This window comes from Oryctolagus cuniculus, chromosome 4 (genome assembly GCF_964237555.1).
Source record: "Oryctolagus cuniculus chromosome 4, mOryCun1.1, whole genome shotgun sequence".
Taxonomy (NCBI): Eukaryota; Metazoa; Chordata; class Mammalia; order Lagomorpha; family Leporidae; genus Oryctolagus; species Oryctolagus cuniculus.
Window position 1 is genome coordinate 173,906,397 of NC_091435.1, and position 19,766 is coordinate 173,926,162.

General features: G+C 61.2%; 1 protein-coding gene across 1 annotated transcript in view; it reads left to right on the forward strand.

Moving 5' to 3' along the window:
• The window catches only part of ITGA9 (integrin subunit alpha 9), a 305,530-nt gene that overhangs the window by 146,147 nt on the left and 139,617 nt on the right, over positions 1 to 19,766 (forward strand). The window contains exon 16 of the mRNA XM_070073006.1: positions 18,533 to 18,682. Within this exon, the coding sequence (XP_069929107.1) occupies positions 18,533 to 18,682 (150 nt within the window). The remainder of the gene's footprint in view (positions 1 to 18,532; positions 18,683 to 19,766) is intronic.

The following is a 19,766-nucleotide window of genomic DNA, read 5'->3' on the forward strand; positions in this document are numbered from 1 at the left end:
GCCCGAGGCAAAAATCACGTTTCTGTTGCTTTGCTGCCGTCGGCGTCTGTAAGGGAGGGCGGCTGGTTTCAGAGCCACGCAGGGTGACTGTGGACGGGCGTAAGCACTTGGGATGGTGGAGCCCTTCGTTTTTTGTTTTTTGTTTTTTTTTTTTTTTGACAGAGTGGACAGTGAGAGAGAGAGACAGAGAGAAAGGTCTTCCTTTTGCCGTTGGTTCACCCTCCAATGGCCGCCGCGGCTGGCGCGCTGCGGCCGGCGCACCGCGCTGATCTGATGGCAGGAGCCAGGAGCCAGGTGCTTTTCCTGGTCTCCCATGGGGTGCAGGGCCCAAGCACCTGGGCCATCCTCCACTGCACTCCCTGGCCACAGCAGAGGGCTGGCCTGGAAGAGGGGCAACCGGGACAGAATCCGGCGCCCCGACCGGGACTAGAACCCGGTGTGCCGGCGCCGCTAGGCGGAGGATTAGCCTAGTGAGCCGCGGCGCCGGCCGAGCCCTTCGTTCTTAAGCTTTGCCCACTATCTGTGGGTGACACAGGGGTGACACAACGTGCGTGTGCGTGTGAGGAGCGCCTGGGGGAGGCCCGTCCACCCTTCCGCCAGCAGGGTCCCAGCCAGTGCCCCTGGGCCAGCCTCTCCCTGGGCCACTATCCCCTGGGCCACCGTCCCCTGGGCCACCGTCTCCCTGGGCCACTGTTCCCTGGGCCAGCCTCTCCCTAGGCCACTGTTCCCTGGGCCAGCCTCTCCCTAGGCCACTGTCCCCTGGGCCAGCCTCTCCCTGGGCCAGCCTCTCCCTGGGCCAGCCTATTGCTGTGTATTCGGCCCCACATCCCCCAACCTGGCTGGAGTCAAGTTAGTGCCGCTCTTGGCTTTGATACAAGCAAGCCCGTGTCTCGTCCTGAGCATGGGCCGTTCAGAATGCCTGTGACAGGAGGCAACATCCCATTTTTCATGGCCCTGAGCAGATGCTGAAGTTTGCTGCTGTGTCCTGTGAGAGGTCTTGGTGTCCCCCGCAAGGCCCCCTGAAAGGTGTTCGCTGGAATGGGGCTGCAGCAGGGGGAGGAGCGGTCGGCGCAGGAGCCGCTAGCTACCTGTGGCCACCTCCCAACATTTAACTCACTTTCATTTGCTCCAGGAGCCGCTGGTGGCTGCCATATGGGACAGTACACTTTGTTGTTGTTAAGATTTTACTTATTTATTTGAGAGGAAGAGCCACAGACAGAGAGAAGGAGAGGCAGAGAGAGAGAGAGGTCTTCCACCTGCTGGTTCACTCCCCAGATGACCACAATGGCTGGAGCTGTGCCGATCTGGAGCCCTGTTCTTCGGTGCAGGGGCCCAAGCACTTGGGCCATCCTCCACTGCTTTCCCAGGCCATAGCAGAGAGCTGGATCAGAATTAGGGCAGCTGGGACACCCACTGGCGCCCCTATGGGATGCCTGCACTGCAGGCGGAGGCTTAGCCTACTGTGCCCCAACAGCGTACCCTTGAGGAGCGTTGCTGTCTCAAGGAGACCCCTCCCAGCCACATCTGTTACGCACCTGTGAGCTTGTAGGCTCCCCAAGGCCCCCGAGAACGTCACCAGGCTCTCTGTGTCTCCCATGCTCTGGGGGAGGCTGCCGCGTGTCGGTTTGCTGGTAGCTCTGGGGGGCTGGCTGTCGGCCACTGCATCCCTGGCATGAGATGGGAGTGATGTGGAGAAGGCCGCACACACGGGGTCCCACCCCACAGTGAGCACCGCGCCACACTGCCGCGGCGCGTGCCTGGGAGGACAGCAAGGCCCCAGGGAGGCTGCCATCACCTCTTGGCGTTTGTTACGGTCCTGGGACACAGACACTTGAAAGTCTGGTTTCTGGGCCCAGCCCCACTCCTCGGCTTGTGAGGGTCCTGGGAGGCTGTGACCGTGTGCAGGGTGTGTGGCTGCCCTTTTCATTCCACGGAGAGCACTCCCGACCCTGTCCCTGTCCTGGGGAGCAGGGTGTTTTCCAGAAGCCTTTGATGAGTGACAGGTAGGAGGTGGTGGAGCCCAGAACCAGGGGACGGCTGGGTGAATTCACGGTCAGAACATGGCAGCTGAGTTGTCCACGCAGGGGGCCGTGGGCCGTGACTCCAGTGCAGAAGAGGAAACGGGCCCAAGGACAAGCTCGTGGCGCTGAGTCCTTCGTCCGGTCCTTAGACGATGCCGTGCCCGTGCTCGGTGCTAGGGTGAGCGTGGGTTGGGAATGATGTCCTGATCTCTTCCGGAAGTCCTTGTCGGGGGAAGTCCTGCCTCCCAGGTGGGGGCACAGGGGGAGTCATTCACATTCAACACAGGGAAACACCCTTGAAGGTAACACCCTGGGGGCCGGTGCTGTGGCGCCGTGGGCTAAACTCCCGCCCACCGTGCCGGCGTGCCCCTGTGGCTTCAAGTCCCGGCTGCTCCTCTTCCCATCCAGCTCTCTGCTATGGCCTGGGAAAACACTGGAAAGTGGCCCAAGTGCTTGGGCCCCTGCACCCATGTGGGAGACCCAGAAGACACTGCTGGCTCCTGGCTTCGGATCAGCTTGGCTCTGGCCATTGTAGCCATGTGGGGAGTGAATGGTGCGTGAACCAGTGGATAAAGATGTGTGTGTGTGTGTGCGTGTGTGTAGCTCTGCCTCTCAAATAAATAAATAGATGATCTTAAGAAAAAGAAAGATGACACGTGGGTGATGACTGGTCCGGGTTTGATTTCTGATTCCCCGGATCACGGAGAGGAGCTGAATCCTGGAGCAGCAGCCCCGCAGCCCAGAGGGCAGACCTGGGGGAAGAGCCAGGGACAGGGCCTCACCTCGTGGGCGTGTTCCCGGGAAGGGACCAAAGGGTCTTTTTTAAAAATTCAGCTTCGACAGGAGCCATCTTTGCTTTGGGAGCAGCCTTGTTCTCGGCATGGCTGGTCGCTCCTTGAAGCTATTTTCATTCCTGCAAGGCAGGGAAAAGCCACGTGGGGACTTGGCATCTCAGGCGACGAGCTGAATTGCAGCCAGGCCTGCTTCTCGGTGTGCATGCTGTCCACAGCCCAGAGCTGGGCGGACCTACCTGTCCAGTCAGGTCGCCTGGGTGTGCGTGGGCCCGCTTTGTGGTTCTGTCTGCAGAATCTGCTTTTAAAGATTATGGTCACGTTGCCCCCAGCTGGGGAGTGTAGTGACCCAGCACAGAAGCCTCAATCACTCGTCTTCCCGCTCTAATAATAAAGGTGTATGACCTTACCTATTGGGAAGGTTAGGATGGAAGAGACCTTGGGTGCTTTCTTGGGAAGATAAAATCCAGCTTTTCCAGCCTACGGCAGATGCTGATGTAGAAGGAGCCACGATGCAAACAGAGAGCTGGTGGGGAATGATGCAGCCCACGAGGCCTGCAACACAAACAAAGCCGCTTCCGTTGTGTTTGGATGCCGCCGTGCCGGGTGCTGGTTCGGGGCCTGCAGGGAGTTCTCTGGAACTGCGCGGGTCCTTGCCGACAGGTTCGTCCTCGGGGCCAGGCATTCGTTGGTGTTGTGGATCTAGATGCACTTGCCCTCGCCACGGGTGGCTGCTGTGTTCAGAGTGGAGACGCTTTCCTGCGCCAACAAAGGGCTTTTGCTGGGTGTTGCAGTGGCGCGGAGCGGAGGCATCGGCGCTGTCTTACACAGTGGCCAGGACCAGCCCTCCTACAGCGTGTTTTATACGGTGCAGGGTTTCCCTGAGGTTTTCTCTGAACCTTCAGCTTAGGGCAGCACCGTACTCGTGGTTCCTGGCTCAAGGTGGGGGGAGGGTGCTGGGCAGACAGATGGACCCCGAAACTCTGGGTTCCTGGCCCCTGAGGCTGGCATATCTGTTGTCACTAGGGAGAAGGGCACCGCCCCCGAGAGTGACTGTGCCCAAGTAAGAATGATGCACTCTGACTTTTTGCATCCACCGAGCAACAAGTCCTCGGCTGGAATTGCACGATTGGTAATAAGACAGAGTTACAGAGAGAGGTAGAGTCAGAGAGAGAGGTCTTCCATCCGCTGGTTCACTCCCCAACCGGCCGCAATGGCCAGAGCTGCGCCGGTCTGAAGCCAGGAGCCAGGAGCTTCTTCCGGGTCTCCCACGCGGGTGCAGGGGCCCAAGGACTTGGGCCATCTTCTACTGCTTTCCCAGGCCACAGCAGAGAGCTGGATCGGAAGAGGAGCAGCTGGGTCTTGAACTGAGCTGAGTCTAGCAGATGGGGAGCGATGGCAGTCAGCCGGTGCCACTTAGTGCCTTAGGTGTCATCTCAGGAGAGCGAGGACCGGTGGGGGGAGGCGTGAGCCATTCCTGGGGGTGCTGGGCAAAGAGGACGCTGAGGGCCAGCTAAGATGACTGCCTGAGGGCACCAAGAAGAATAGGGACAGGCAGGAGGCCCCACTGCCGTCGGCAACTCGGCGGCCCTCGACGGCTCTGTGGACCAGAGCGGCGGGAGGGAGGGTGGACCGAGCGAGGAGAGGACAGGTTCTGATGAAGTTACTGGAGGCCTGGGGACCGGCCTTTGTGCCAGCTCTGGGGGCGCTGCTGTCTCCGCTGGCTGAGAAAGCCGCAAGGCATGTAGGGACACTGTGCTGGTTCTGGCCGCCCCAGGCTGAGCCGAGGGGCCCTGGGCTGTGAGCGGCTTGGAAGTCTGGCGGGGTCTGTGTTTGGAGTCACGGTTCAGGATTTTCACACACCCCTGCGGGCTAGGGGAGGCCTCTCCGCGTTGTGGATGCCCTGCGAGGGCTCCTGAAGCAGCAGGCCTGCTGTGGGACGGCCAGGATGCTCTCTGTCAGGGCCGCGAACTCTCCCTGCCCTTGCCCGCCTGCGGGTTTCCCGGGGCCGTGGCCGCTCTGCCCAGCCGTCAGCCCCACCCTGGAGCAACAGTGATCCAGGACCAACTTCTTACACCCCCCGGGGCACTGGGGCCTTGAACCTGTCATAAATCGTAATGGACGGTATATTTTCAACCGCTGAGAGCGGGCCGTGCGCGCAGCCTCTGAAGACCGAAACACAGATCTGCCTGCAGCGCTGAGGCGTGGTGGGAGGCGCCTCCCACCACAGCATGGCTGCTCGTGACCCTGTGCGTGCGGGACAAAAATCCTTAACCATTTCGGGGCAGCAGGCTCTCGGGAGATGATGCAGACCGCTCTCTCTGAGTGATGGTGTGGGGAGATGATGGAGACCGCTCTCTCAGAGTGATGGTGTGGGGAGATGATGGAGACCGCTCTCTCTGAGTGATGGTGTGGGGAGATGATGGAGACCGCTCTCTCTGGGTGATGGTGTGGGGAGATGATGGAGACCGCTCTCTCTGGGTGATGGTGTGGGGAGATGATGGAGACCGCTCTCTCTGAGTGATGGTGTGGGGAGATGATGCAGACCGCTCTCTCTGAGTGATGGTGTGGGGAGATGATGGAGACCGCTCTCTCTGGGTGATGGTGCGGGGAGATGATGCAGACCGCTCTCTCTGAGTGATGGTGTGGGGAGATGATGGAGACCGCTCTCTCTGGGTGATGGTGTGGGGAGATGATGGAGACCGCTCTCTCTGAGTGATGGTGTGAGGAGATGATGCAGACCGCTCTCTCTCTGAGTGATGGTGTGGGGAGATGATGCAGACCGCTCTCTCAGAGTAATGGTGTGGGTGCGCACTGTGAACCACAGCTCTAAAAGGTGTCCTCAGGAGCCACACTTGTGAAAATAGCTGTAAACCTGCTTTTCAGTCGTGTCGAATAATGAGGCCTGCGAGGTTGTGCGGCGCTGAGCAGTACAGACGCCATTTCAAGGTGTCTGCAACCGTGCAGGATGCAACCGTAGCTCAGATATCTAACAGCGGAGTTGTGGGTCTTGATAGTTCTGCGTTTGCTGCTTGCATTTACAGTGGAAGGAAATGCTACACCTCAGTTACGGCTTGGTAAAAATAAAGATGTAAAACGTTCCATGCCAAGTGCACAGACCCCTGAATGCTGCTTTAGGTCAAGAACGTCTGACGTAAGGCGCGGTCTGAGGCGCAGGCGTTGTGCCGGGCGATGAGCTGCCGGCTAGGACACCTTGGTCCCTGGCTCCAGCTTCCTGCTCGCGCTCACCCCGGGAGGCAGCGGGCGATGGCTCCGGTGCTTGGTTCCCTGCTGCCCATGTGGTGGCCTGGATCGAATTCCTGGCCGCAGTCCCAGCCATGGTGGGCATCTGGGGAGACCAGTGGGCAGGATGTCTCTCTGCTGTGTACGTATATACAACTTGATTGGCAGTAGCAGGACAATGACAGACTCGATGTTCGGTGACCTGCGCCAACAGTAGGACAGTGACAGACTCGATGTTCCGTGACCTGCGCTAACAGTAGGACAATGACAGACTCGATGTTCGGTGACCTGCGCTAACAGCAGGACAATGACAGACTCGATGTGCGGTGACCTGTGCCAACAGCAGGACAATGACAGACTCGATGTGCGGTGACCTGCGCTAACAGGACAATGACAGACTCGATGTTCGGTGACCTGCACTAACAGTAGGACAGTGACAGACTCGATGTTCGGTGACCTGCACCAACAGTAGGACAGTGACAGACTCGATGTTTGGTGACCTGCGCTAACAGTAGGACAGTGACAGACTCGATGTTCGGTGACCTGCACTAACAGTAGGACAATGACAGACTCGATGTTCGGTGACCTGCGCCAACAGGGCAATGACAGACTCGATGTTCGGTGACCTGCGCCAACAGTAGGACAGTGACAGACTCGATGTTCGGTGACCTGCACTAACAGTAGGACAATGACAGACCCAATGTTTGGTGACCTGCGCCAACAGTAGGACAGTGACAGACCCGATGTTTGGTGACCTGCGCCAACAGTAGGACAGTGACAGTAGGACAGTAGGACAGTAGGACAGTGACTCGATGTTCGGTGACCTGCACCAACAGTAGGACAATGACAGACCCGATGTTTGGTGACCTGCGCCAACAGTAGGACAATGACAGACCCGATGTTTGGTGACCTGCGCCAACAGTAGGACAGTGACAGACTCGATGTTCGGTGACCTGCGCTAACAGATCCCTCTTCAGGGCTGAGGAGCTCACTGTCCGTTTTGTGGCTCATCTGACGCCTGTCCTTTTCTTTCTGACCTTTGCCCTCTCTGGATCACAGTTTTGCCCTGCCCCTCACCCAAGGTGCCTTGGTAGCCCCCCCAAAACAGAAGCAAGAGGTTTCCCCTGGAGAGGTGCGGGGCAGATCTACATCTGTTATCTGCCTCCTAAACCCTAAGACTTATTCATGCAGACCTAGCTCTGTTCTCTTGAGAATAAGGCAAAATGTGAGTCGCAAGCCATGGAGAGGGGCCAGCGCTGTGGTATAGCAGGTAAAGCCTCTGTATGTGCCGGCATCCCATACGGGCACCGGTTTGAATCCCAGCTGCTCCACTTCCGATCCAGCTCTCTGCTGTGGCCTGGGAAAGCAGTAGAAGATGGCCCAAGTCCTTGGGCCCCTGCACCCATGTGGGAAACCCAGAAGAAGCTCCTGGCTCCTGGCATTGGATCGGCACAGCTCTGGCCGTTGTGGCCATCTGGGGAGTGAACCAGTGGATGGAAGACCCCTCTCTCTCTCTCTCTCTCTCCATCTCTCTCTCTCTCTCTGCCTCTCTGTGACTCTGACTTTCAAATACATAAATAAATCTTTAAAAATACTGAAGGAAAAGGCCATGGGGAGCCAGGGTGAGAGTGGAGTTGCATCCGTCCCCACGCTGGCCCCTGTGGAGGGGAGCTGCTGGTGTTTGGGTCAGATGTGGGCTCTGATCCTGCCTTTTCTCATCTCTAAGCATGTTTAGGCCAGCACAGCCGTGATGGGGTGTACGCGTGGCGTCTTAGTATCTGTGCCCCGACGCTGAATCCGAGCTGGAGATTCTCAGCCGAGGTCTGCTGGGCGAGTGCTGCTGGAAGAGAGGGCGCAGAACTGGGCAGGGAAGGGCGTCGGGCGGGACGTGGTCTCAGAGAAGGCTCCGCTCCGCCTGGTCCCAGCCCGGGCCCCCAGGAGTGCTGTGGCACGGCACGGTGGCCCACCTGGGGGACGTGGTCTCAGAGAAGGCTCCGCCCCGCCTGGTCCCAGCCCGGGCCCCCAGGAGTGCTGCGGCACGGCACGGTGGCCCACCTGGGGGACGTGGTCTCAGAGAAGGCTCCGCCCCGCCTGGTCCCAGCCCGGGCCCCCAGGAGCGCTGCGGCACGGTGGCCCACCTGGAGGGCCGAGGGGCGTCTGGCTTAGGAGAGGTGGCTCCTCTTTCACCAAGAGCGTTCCCTGCGGAAGAGGCTGCGTGGTGGCGGCAGCTGGAGTGCGGGGGGCTGCGGAGGGCCTGTCCTCCCCCTCCCCCCCCAGTTCTTCAGATCACCTCTGGGGGTCTCATCCCGGAGCTGACTCTGCCAACCCACAGCGGTCCTCATTGCCACAGTATGGGAGGCCAGCTCCTCCCCCGGTTGCTGAGACCCTGAGACCTGGTTCCTCCCCGCCCCTCGCCCGGTGGTCCTGCCCCGCAGTCCTCTCCCCGGGGACAGTGGGCGATGATGATGACGACGACGATGATGAAGACAGCCGTGACGCTGGGCCAGCCGGGAGCTCTCCAAGGTGCTCGCTGTCCATGTCTCTAACCTTCCCCAGCATGTCTTGTGTCTGAGGAAGCAGGTGCCCAGGGAGGCGGGGAGTGGCCAGGGCGCGCGGTTTGTAAACCTGGGAGCGGGGCTCTCAGACCCGAGGCCACTGGCGTCGGAACCCTTGCTCTTGTCCTGCCACGCCGCCTCCGTCCCTCAGGTGGGAGTTGTCCACACGCGGCCCTTGCTGGGTCTTTAATTGCCCCTGGGGTCCCCACCCCTCCCCCGTGTGTCAGAAGTGGCCCCTTCCTCACTGAGTGGCCGCCCCCTCATCCGGGCTCCTTCTCCACATCACTGTTTCGCTCACACGCTCCTGCTCGCCCCCCCCCCCAGGGTTCCCTTGCACCTGCCTGTCTGAGCGCAGCCTCAGTGTGGCGGGGGGCGCTTGAGGCAGGACCGAGGTCCAGCCCCAGCAGCCGGTTTCCCGCCACCCAGCACGCATGCGCTAATGCGAACACAAGCCATTGCCCAAGTGCCCAGCTGGCCGCACTGGCAGCGAGAGACACGTCCAGTGCACACTCACACAGTGGCCGTTACTGCAATATGACATCGCAGTGAAGTCACGCGTGGTCCTAAGTCTCTACTGTCATTAAGAAGCTTCCAGAAATAGGACGTGTGATTTGTTCCTGCTCTGGCGACAGGCCTCCTGCAGTTCTGTGAACCGAGCGGAGCTCAGAGCTGGGACGGGCTCGGTGTTTGTAACCGGACGCGTTCTTTTCCCACCGGGAACTCTGCCTTGTACAGTGACTGCAGTCAGTTGTGTTTTTCATAGTTTTGTTTAAGTCGATTTCTAGAATTTTCCCCCGTCTGCTGTGTTTTTCATAAATAAGACAATTTTTAGAATTTTCTCCCTTGGTTTTAATTTCAGTTTTTGTTTCCTGTTTAATGTACCGGGCTAAACATAAAACCACACTTGGCGTTGGGTCATTGTTGTCTTAGAAACGGGAGAGGGCTCTGGCTGTAGGAGTGAGGTTCTTTATGCTACAGGGCGGCTTTGACAGATTTCCAAATCAGAGTCGCCGTTTAAGCAGATGGCGATGTGCTAGTGGCCCCGTCATTGTGCTGGTGTGTTCTTGGTTGTCAGTGTACGCGGTGTATAATTCTGCGGCGTGAGCTGTCCCATACGTCTCTTAGATTCACTTCTCAATTCTTCGTTCTGGTTCCTCTCCCTGCTGCCATCCGGGTATTTCCTGTCGACCGGCCGTCTGGGTCACGCTCCCGTTCTGCGGCGTCCGGTCTCCAGTGAGGAGTGTTTCCTTCTGGGAGAGTGTTTAGCCTAGTGTTTAGGGTGCCTGGGCGCCACGTTGGAGGACCTGGGGTCAACTCCCGATGCTGGGCCCCTGACTCTGTCTTCCGCCAGCACGGACCTTGGTCCCTGCCAGCCACATGGAGACCTGAATTGAGTTCCCGATTCTATTCCCAGCCCAGCCCCAGCTGTGGCGGGCATCTGAGGATAAACTAGTGGCCAGGAGCTCTCTTTCTATGTCTGTCTCTGCAATAAAAATAAATAAGTAAATAAACACACTTCCTCGTGTCCTTTCAGATCCTTGGTCATGGCCTTCTGCTTGGTTTCTTAGCCTCACGGCCCGTGCACCTGCAGAGTCTGCTCATGCCTCAGGGACACACACGATGGCGTCAGCTTAGACTCTCCAGCTTGGCTTTCGCTGCCCTTCCTGTGCAGTGGCAGCCTCTCTCCGCACACTCACTGCCTGCAGGTGTGGAAACAGCTCCAGGGAGAAGTGCGAGGTGCACCTGGGGCTGCCTCTGTGGCCTTGCCTGCTCTCGGCGACCCCAGGCTCTGAAACGCCGGCTGTGCTGGCAGTCCACCTTTAACCGTATGTGTGTGTGTGTGTGTGTGCGTGGGTGTGTGTGTGGCCAGCATTTCTGATTGTCAGTGGGAGGATAGGCCTTCAACAGTTACTCTGTGGTTGCCGAAATGCACCCCTGTCAGTTTCCAGCAGTCTCCGAGCTGGGTCCTTTACGGAGGCCGGCGACGTCTGACTTGCTGTGCTGATCTGAGCCCGGAGCGAGAAGAAGGCCTCCCGCAGCCTTCCAGGGGTTGGCGAGGTAGTCAGGGTGGAAACAGGGCTGGTGCGCAGAGGCCGCGGGACAGCCTCCGGGAAGCAGGGGGCAGGGGCACACGCGGGGGATGGAAGACACACTGAGGCCTCAGGAAAATGACTGGGGTTTCCCGGAACCACTCGTCCGGCATCGTGCTGCTGCACCTTTGCCGACCTTCTGTGTTATTTGCGAATTTAACGTGCGGCCTGCTCGGCCTGTGTTCGCTTAGTTCGCCACTGTAGCTGCTGGTTAGCCAGGGAAGGGAGAAGCCCTCTCATCTGTTCACTCTTTGCTTTTCTCCCTCCTCCCCTCCCTCACTCCCTCCCTCCCCCCTCCCTCCTTCCTCCGGCTCTGTCCCTCCTTCTTCCTCTCCCTCTCTCCCTCCTTCCTCCTCCTCCTCCCTCCCTCCTTCCTCCCCCTCTCTCCCTCCCTCCTTCCTCCCCCTCTCTCCCTCCCCCCTCCCTCCCCCTCTCTCCCTCCCTCCTTCCTCCCCCTCTGTCCCTCCCTCCTTCCTCCCCCTCTCTCCCTCCCTCTCCTTCCCTCCCTCCTCCCCCTCTGTCCCTCCTTCCCTCCCTCCCCCTCCCTCCTTCCTCCCTCCTCCCCCTCCCTCCTTCCTCCCTCCTCCCCTTCCCTCCTTCCTCCCTCCTCCCCTTCCCTCCTTCCTTCTTCCTCCCCCTCCCTCCTTCCTTCTTCCTCCCCCTTTCTCCCTCCTTCCTCCCCCTTCCCTCCTCCCCCTCTCTCCCTCCCTCTCTCCCTCCCTCTCTCCCTCCCTCTCCCTTCCTCCCTCCTTCCCTCCCTCCTCCCCCTCCCTCCCTCCGTCCCCTCCCTCTCTCCTTCCTCCTTCCTCCCCCTCCCTCCCTCCTTCCTCCTCCCCCTCTCTCCCTCTCTCTCCCCCTCCCTTCCTCCCTCCTTCCCTCCCTCCTCCCCCTCCCTCCCTCCTCCCCTCCCTCCTCCCCTCCCTCCCTCCTCCCCTCCCTCCCTCCTCCCCTCCTCCCCTCCCTCCCTCCCTCCCTCCCTCCCTCCCTCCCTCCCTCCTTTCTTCTTTCTTTTTTGGTGGAGAAAAGCAGTTGGGAGTTAGGTTTCCCAGACTCGTGGCAGACAGTGCTTGGGTCTGGCTGACTTGGGGCAGGGAGTGAGGAGTGGGCCTGTGCCCCCAGGAGTTCCCCTGGGCTCGCCTTCCATGGGCAGGCTATGTAGGGCCCCTCCCCGTGCCGTGTCCTGGCTCAGGCCTCACTGCCTTCCCCAGGCCTCGCTGGCAGCCTCTCCCCGTCCTACCCCCGTCAACCACCTCCACCCGTCCCACCCCGGCCTCCGGCAGCCCCCTCCTCGCCGACCCACACAGCAAAGGGGCTATTCTGGAAGACGCCCCAGCACCACGTGACCCTGCTCCCAGCCCTCGGCGGCTTTGCAGTCTGAGCTTCAGCCCCCACTGTCCGGGCCCCCGAGGCCTGGTTCCAGCACGAGCCCCTCTCCCCCACTTCCGCCCTGCAGCCTGTTCTGGAAGTCACTGTGTGTACTGCCCATCCTACGGGCGCTCCACACTGCTGCACCAGGTGGACGGGCCGGCGTCCCCCTGTCCGGCCACGCAGGCCAAGCGCACCTCCTCTGGGAAGCCTGCCAGTCTTCCATCTGATCCAGTGCCCTCCCTTAGTGTCCGGTGCAGGTCACTCTGCGTCCACAGTGCTTACCTGTCGCCCCCGCCACGCACTGTTCCCCGGAGCTCTCTGTCTGTCTCCTGGGGCCCTGCACGTTGCCCGGCATAAAGCAAGCACCCAGTAAATTTCCAACGGAACATACGCTAAGTTCCCTGTAGAACCTCAGCTGTGGCCAGGCTGGCGTCCCGGCCCGCGGGGGCTCTTTCTCAAAGACGGGAGACCCTGTGGACCTTGAGCGGGGGAAGGTGGTGTCGGGCTTTGCAGCCGTCAGGCCGGGTGTCTGTTCCTCTCCAGAGTTTCCGCCGGTGGCGGTGTTTCTGCTCCCTGAAGCAGTGACGTCTCGGCGCGCGTGGTCTGTGCTGGGCTCTCCGCCCGCAGGACTTCCTCCTCTCCGTTGCAAGCCGCACTTCCGAAAATGAGAAGGAAACGGCTCCGTGGTGCTGCTGCTCTTCCTCTGTCGGGTGTGTGGGAGGGAGGGCTGTCCTGGGGGGGTACACCCCCTCCTCGGCTTCCCCGGTGTGGTTTGGGTGCGGGAGGGAGGGGCTGTCCTGGGGGGGCACAGTTCGGCTGCCCCGATCGCAGCCCCCTCCTCGGCTTCCCCGGTGTGGGTTTGGGTGCGGGAGGGAGGGCTGTCCTGGGGGGGCACAGTTCGGCTGCCCCGATCGCAGCCCCCTCCTCAGCTTCCCCGGTGTGGTTTGGTGCCTCCTGCCCAGAACTACTAGGAAGCAGCTCTGCAAAGTGCTTACCTAGACCAGGTGCGTGCAGTCGTGGCCACAGAGCAGCGCCCACCTCCCTCGAGGTCCAGCCACATTGCTCATCCCAGAGAAGAGGGACGTGGCCTGGGCTGTCCTCCCCAGCAGCTGGGGCTCCAGTGGCGGTGCGTCGGGGAGCAGCCCTGCCCTTGAGCCCCCAGCTCTTTGTCTTCTGTGACATGTTCACAGTCCCAGTGCAAGAGACGCCCTCCTCCTTCTCGGGGTGCTTGATGGGGATGCCAGAACAAACGTGGCTGGGATGGCTTTTTTTTTTTTTTTATTAAAGATTTATTCGTTTATTTGAAAGGCACAGAGAGAGAGAGAGAGGGAGACACACACACACACACACACACACACACACAGGTCTTCCATCTGCTGGTTCACTCTCTAAATGGGCACAGTGGCCAGAGCTACGCCGATCCGAAGCTGGGGACCAGGAGCCTCTTCCAGGTCTCCCATGTGGGTGCAGGGACTCAAGGACTTGGGCCACCTTCTACTGCTTTCAAAGCACATTAGCAGGGAGCTGCATTGGAAGTGGAGCAGCTGGGACTTGAACCAGCACCCATATGGGGAGATTTACCTGTGACACCACGGTGCTGGCCTCTGGGATGGCTTTTAAGTGGCATTTCATGGACATCAGGGAAAGCGGGTCTGCTTCTGGTCCCGGGCGTGAGTGTGGGCCCAGCACTGACTCGGGCTGGGCTGGTGTGTGCGAGTCAGCTGAGCTCCAGGGCCTCTGCGGTCGCATCTGTCAGTGGGCACAAAGCTGCGGCACAGGAGTGACACAGGACGTTGTGACGAGCTCGGCCTGGGCTCTGGGGTACGTGTGTTCCGGGATGCTACTGCGGCCTCCCCACGCCACCTCCGCCTCCTCTTCCAAGAATGACAGCTTAATAATGCGTTCATGTGGCAGGAGGCATTCGGATCCAGAAACCCGGAGGCAGCCAGCTTTAAAGGAATGTTGAGTTTATTTGTAAATGCATCAAGTTCACAAGCATTCGTGAATTTTCCCACCACCATCAATTGTGAAGTTTTCTTATTTATTATTTTTTTTTTGTAAGGCAGAGAGAGGGAACAAGCGCATTTCTGTCCTCTAGTTCACCCCACAAATTCCTGCCAGCCCAGGGGTCAAGGCTGGGAGCTGCGAGCTCAGTCCTCCCACGCGGTAGCAGGGACCCTGCCCGCCCCCGGGGTGTGCCTCAGCCACTGCAGGCACTGCCCGCCCTAGGGGTGTGTCTTAGCCACTGCAGGCGCTGCCCGCCCTCGGGGGTGTGCCTTAGCCACTACAGGTGCTGCCCGCCCCCCGGGGTGTGCCTTAGCCACTGCGGGCGCTGCCCGCCCTCCCGGGTGTACCTTAGCCACTGCAAGTGCTGCCTGCCCTCGGGGGTGTGCCTTAGCCACTGCAGGCGCTGCCCGCCCTCGGGGGTGTGCCTCAGCCACTGCAGGCGCTGCCCGCCCTCGGGGGTGTGCCTTAGCCACTGCAGGTGCTGCCCGCCCTCGGGGGTGTGCCTTAGCCACTGCAGGCGCTGCCCGCCCTCGGGGGTGTGCCTTAGCCACTGCAGGTGCTGCCCGCCCTCGGGGGTGTGCCTTAGCCACTGCAGGCGCTGCCCGCCCTCGGGGGTGTGCCTCAGCCACTGCAGGCGCTGCCCGCCCTCGGGGGTGTGCCTTAGCCACTGCAGGCGCCGCCCGCCCTCGGGGGTGTGCCTTAGCCACTGCAGGCGCTGCCCGCCCCCTGGGGTGTGCCTTAGCCACTGTAGGCACTGCAGGCGCTGCCCGCCCTCGGGGGTGTGCCTTAGCCACTGCAGGTGCTGCCCGCCCTCGGGGGTGTGCCTTAGCCACTGCAGGCGCTGCCTGCTGCTTCTGGGTTGTGCCTTAGCCACTGCAGGTGCTGCCCTCCCTCGGGGGTGTGCCTTAGCCACTGCAGGCACTGCCCGCCCCCCGGGGTGTGCCTTAGCCACTGCAGGCGCTGCCCGCCCTCGGGGGTGTGCCTTAGCCACTGCAGGTGCTGCCCGCCCTCGGGGGTGTGCCTTAGCCACTGCAGGCGCTGCCCGCCCTCGGGGGTGTGCCTTAGCCACTGCAGGCGCTGCCTGCTGCTTCTGGGTTGTGCCTTAGCAGGAGGCTGCAACCAGGAGCTGGGGCTGGGCTGCAAACCCGGTCCCCCGATGTGCCATCGATGTGGGCGTCCTAACCGCGGAGCTCCATGCCTGCCCCCAGCCACAGCCCTTGAGTCCTGGTCAGTAGAGTCCGTGGGCAGAGCGGACCTGGATCCTGGTGCGCGCTGCTCCAGACAGGACACGGCAGGGAGGTCCCGGGTTCAGAGCATCTGCAGTGGCTGCTCCAGAGCGCCCGCACGCCTCCCCTGCCGTGTCTTGGTCACGGGCGGGTCCACTCCCAGGGAATGCTGTCCTGCACACAAGTGGACGTTGGGGCAGTGGCTCAGGCGGCCGCCACGCCCTGCCCGCCCTGCCCACGCCCCAGCTCGGCAGCCACAGGCGCAGCCACCTCTGCCTCCCTGGCCGTGCCGCCTTCTCCAGTCCTGACCTGCCCGCTGGTGTCTCCGAGCGTGTCCCCCCAACACGGCTGTCCCCCCAACACTGCGCGCCCCAAGAATGCAGAATTCACAGCCCAGCACGCTGAGTCCTCGCCCCTTTCTTGGAGGTGGTGATGTTAAAAGCAGTAAAATGGACTCAAATCCTCTTTAGTGTTGTTTACCTTGAGGTCACCCCAACTTATTCTCTCTCTTTTTTAAAGATTTATTTGTTTGAAAGGCAGAGCTACAGAGAGAGGGAGGGAGAGGCACAGAGAGGTCTTCCATCTGCTGGTTCACTTCCTAGTTGATCTCAAGGGGTCTGGGCCAGGCTGAAGCCAGGAGCTTCTTCTGGGTCTCCCACGTGGGTGCAGGGCCCAAGCACTTGGGCCGTCTTCTGCTGCTTTCCCAGGTCACAGCAGGGAGCTGGATCGGAAGTGGAGCAGCCGGGACTCGAACCAGTGCCTATAAGGGATGCCGGTACCCCAGGCAGTGGCTTTACCTGCTATGCCACCGTGCCACGCCCCTCCACAGCTTATTTAATCACAGCCTCTTTCACCCCCCCCCCCCCCGGGAACTGAGGTTCCTAGGACCTGAATTGGAGAGCGCCACCGCAGGTTGTCAGGGGCTGCCCCCATTTGCTGGCTCAAGCATGCTGCGTGTCGTCAGAAGGGAGGCGGCCCTGACCCCTGTCTCCAGGGTGCACAGCGTGACTGTGCGTGTAGGCCCAGGTGGGTGGGCACCCAGGCGTGGCCCCTGGTAAAGGGGCTTAGTGGCAGTGAGGGGTGGGAGCAAACCCCTCCTTGTGTGCATTGGGAACCCCCAGGCTGCACAGGCAGAACCGTGGCCCTGCAGCCGGCCTCTGCCTGTCCGCCGGCCTCTCGCTCCCTAACGGCCCTCTCACTCCCCGGGCTGGACGCCTTCCAGCTTCGTTGCTGCCTCTGGCTACGAGGGGAGTCCCAGAGTCCCCGGGGGGCAGTGGGGCTCCGTGCAGAAAGGTCAAGGGCTGCAGGGCTGAGCAGAGGCGATTCAAAATCTGCGGGCCCTAGGACCGCAGCCCTGCACCTCGCAGGTCGCCTGCTGCACGGTGCGGGCAGGGGTCACGGGCCTGCACACGCCGCCGTCTCTCCCGCACGCCTGGCGTCAGCTCCCTTCCCTGGGGCCTTGACGTCTTCTGGTTCCAGAGGGAGGAACACAAGGCCAAGCTGCTCACGTCGGGGGAGACACCGGGCCCCAGTACCTTTGGGTCCTGATGCCCTAACACAGAAACCTGTGTTTATTTCGGCGCTCAGAGCCCCGTGAGCGCAGACGCTCCCCCGCCCGGCAGCTGGCTTCTAGGAATATTTGGAAGATGACTAAAGTAATGGCTTCCATGTGTTCAGTAGATGAGGTGGCCCCGCGAGGTGGGGGAGAGGTCCTCCCCTCCCCAGAGGAACCCTGGGTGACATGCTCGCTGCCCGAGGCCTGGCTGACCTCACGTGGCATCCCAGGGTGACAGAATCCCACCGGGCCAGGGTGCTGGGAGGCTCACGTGAGGGTGGGGCAGCCTTGTGGCAGGGCTGTGTGCGTGTGGGTGACGTGCAGCTGTCGGCAGTCTCTGTGGCTCACACCTGTGTGTGTGTTCACATGTGGCTGCCCCATGGTTCACGCCCGTGTGTGTTTGTGGGGGGGGCTACCCTGTGGTTCACTCCCCTGTGTGTGTGTGCAGCTGTCCCCATGGCTCACGCCCGTGTGTGTGTGTGTGTGTGTGTGTGTGTGCGTGCACGCGTGGCCACCCTGTGGATCACGCCTGTGTGTGTGTGCAGCCGTCCCGTGGTTCACAGTGCCCGTGTGTGTGTGTGTGTGTGTGTGTATGCAGCCGTCGGCAGTCCCCATGGTTCACGGCACCCGTGTGTGTGTGCACAGTCATCCTCATGGTTCACACCTGTGTGTGTGTGTGCACGCTGCCACCCTGTGGTTCACTCCCGTGTGTCTCTGTGTGTGTGTGTGTGTGTGTGTGCACAGCCATCCCCCATGGCTCACGGCGCCCGTGTGTGTGTGTACACAGCTATCCCCGTGGCTCACAGTGCCCGTGTGTGTGTGCACAACCATCCCGTGGCTCATGGTTCCCGTGTGTGTGCACAGCTGTCCTCTGGCTCATGGAGTCCGTGTGTGTGTGTGTGTGCACGGCCATCCCCAGGGCTCACACCTCTGTGTGTGTGTGCACAGCCATCCCCATGGCTTACTCCCGTGTGTGTGCGTGCATGTGGCCACCCTGTGGTTCACACCTGTGTGTGCGTGCACAGCCATCCCCGTGGCTCACGGCACCCGTGTGTGTGTGTACACAGCTGTCCCCATGGCTCACAGCACCTGTGTGTGTGTACACAGCTGTCCCCATGGCTCACAGCGCCTGTGTGTGTGTGCACAGCCATCCGTGGCTCATGGTTCCCGTGTGTGTGTGCATAGCCATCCTGTGGCTCATAGCGTTCGTGTGTGTGTGTGTGTGTGTGCGCAGCCATCCCTGTGGCTCACGGCACCCGTGTGTGTGTGCACAGCCGTCCCCTTGGCTCATTGCACCCGTGTGTGTGTGCACAGCCGTCCCCGTGGCTCATTGCACCCGTGTGTGTGTGCACAGCCGTCCCCGTGGCTCACGGCACCCGTGTGTGTGTGCACAGCCGTCCCCGTGGCTCATTGCACCCATGTGTGTGTGCACAGCTGTCCCCGTGGCTCACAGCACCCATGTGTGTGTGCACAGCTGTCCCCGTGGCTCACGGCACCCATGTGTGTGTGCACAGCTTTCCCCGTGGCTCACAGCGCCCATGTGTGCATGCACAGCCGTCCCCGTGGCTCACGGCACCCGTGTGTGTGTGCACAGCCGTCCCCGTGGCTCATTGCACCCGTGTGTGTGTGCACAGCTGTCCCCGTGGCTCACGGCGTCTGTGTGTGTGTCGTTACAGCGGAGAGTGCAGGATGTCGTCAGCCCGATCGTGTTCGAAGCGGCCTACAGCCTGGGCGAGCACCTCACCGGACAGGAGGACAGGGAGCTGCCGGCCCTGACGCCCGTGCTCCGCTGGAAGAAGGGGCAGAGGATTGCCCAGAAGAATCAGGTCAGCTGACCCCGGGGGCAGAAACAGTGAATGGGCCGGGGTCATGGCCAGCGTGCATCCCCCCCCCACCCCGACCTCCCGGCTGCTGCACGGTGGTGGAACAGGCAGTCTCCAGGGGTCTTTCTGAGCTCACTGAGACTGCTGTCAGCCGTGGGGAAGTGATCACCCCTCCAGGCTCTGAGCCGGTCCCCCGTTCCCAGCCTGATCCACGGACCCCAACTGTTGCACGGATGCTCTGTTGGTGGGGCGGTGAGGGGGCGTGGTGGAGAGGCGGGAACTGCTGCTGCTTGGTTGGGGGTCGAATTGAAAATGCCCGAGTCAAGCGTCCCCAGACGCCAGCACACGCCACGGGGAGGCGGGCTCAGCCGTCCTGGGCCACACTCGTCGGGTGCCGTGCGTGCTGCTGGGCTAATGCTGGGGGGTGCTGGGTGCACCCCAGACGAGGCAGGAGCAGGCCAGCGCCTTGACCGTCGCTCGGAGCCGTGTGCGAGCTGTGCAGTGCTGATGCCACGCAGGAAATAGTGCCAGGAGACCACCCCCCCCAAGTTTTTTTAAAGATCTGTTTATTTACTTGAGAGAGAGAGGGAGAGAGAGAGAGCGGGAGAGAGAGAGAGAGAAACCTTCCGCCTGCTGGTTCACTTCCCAAATGGCCACAATGGCCAGGGCTGGGCCAGGCCAAAACCAGAGGCCAGGAGCTTCTTCTGGGTCTCCCAAGTGGGCAGCAGGGGCCCAAGCACTCAGGCCATCTTACGCTACTTTCCCAGGCACATCAGCAGGGAGCTGGGTAGGAAGACGTGCAGCCGGGACTTGAAATAGCACCCGTGTGGGATGCTGGCCCAGGAGGTGGTGGCTGTGTCAGAGCACTGGCTCCACGACCCCAAATCTTTCAAAAATATTTCCTTGAAGCCCCAGATCATCCCCAGTCAGGGACCTTAGGGAGTTTAGGTAAGCAGGACCCCTGGACAGGGCAGGGGCAGAGCTGTGGACCCCCTGTGCACCCCTACGCCCACCCTGAGGGCTCTGAGCGGCCGCGCCTCGCAGGTCAGAGGCACGAATGGGAGCAGACGATGTCGGCGTGTCGGAG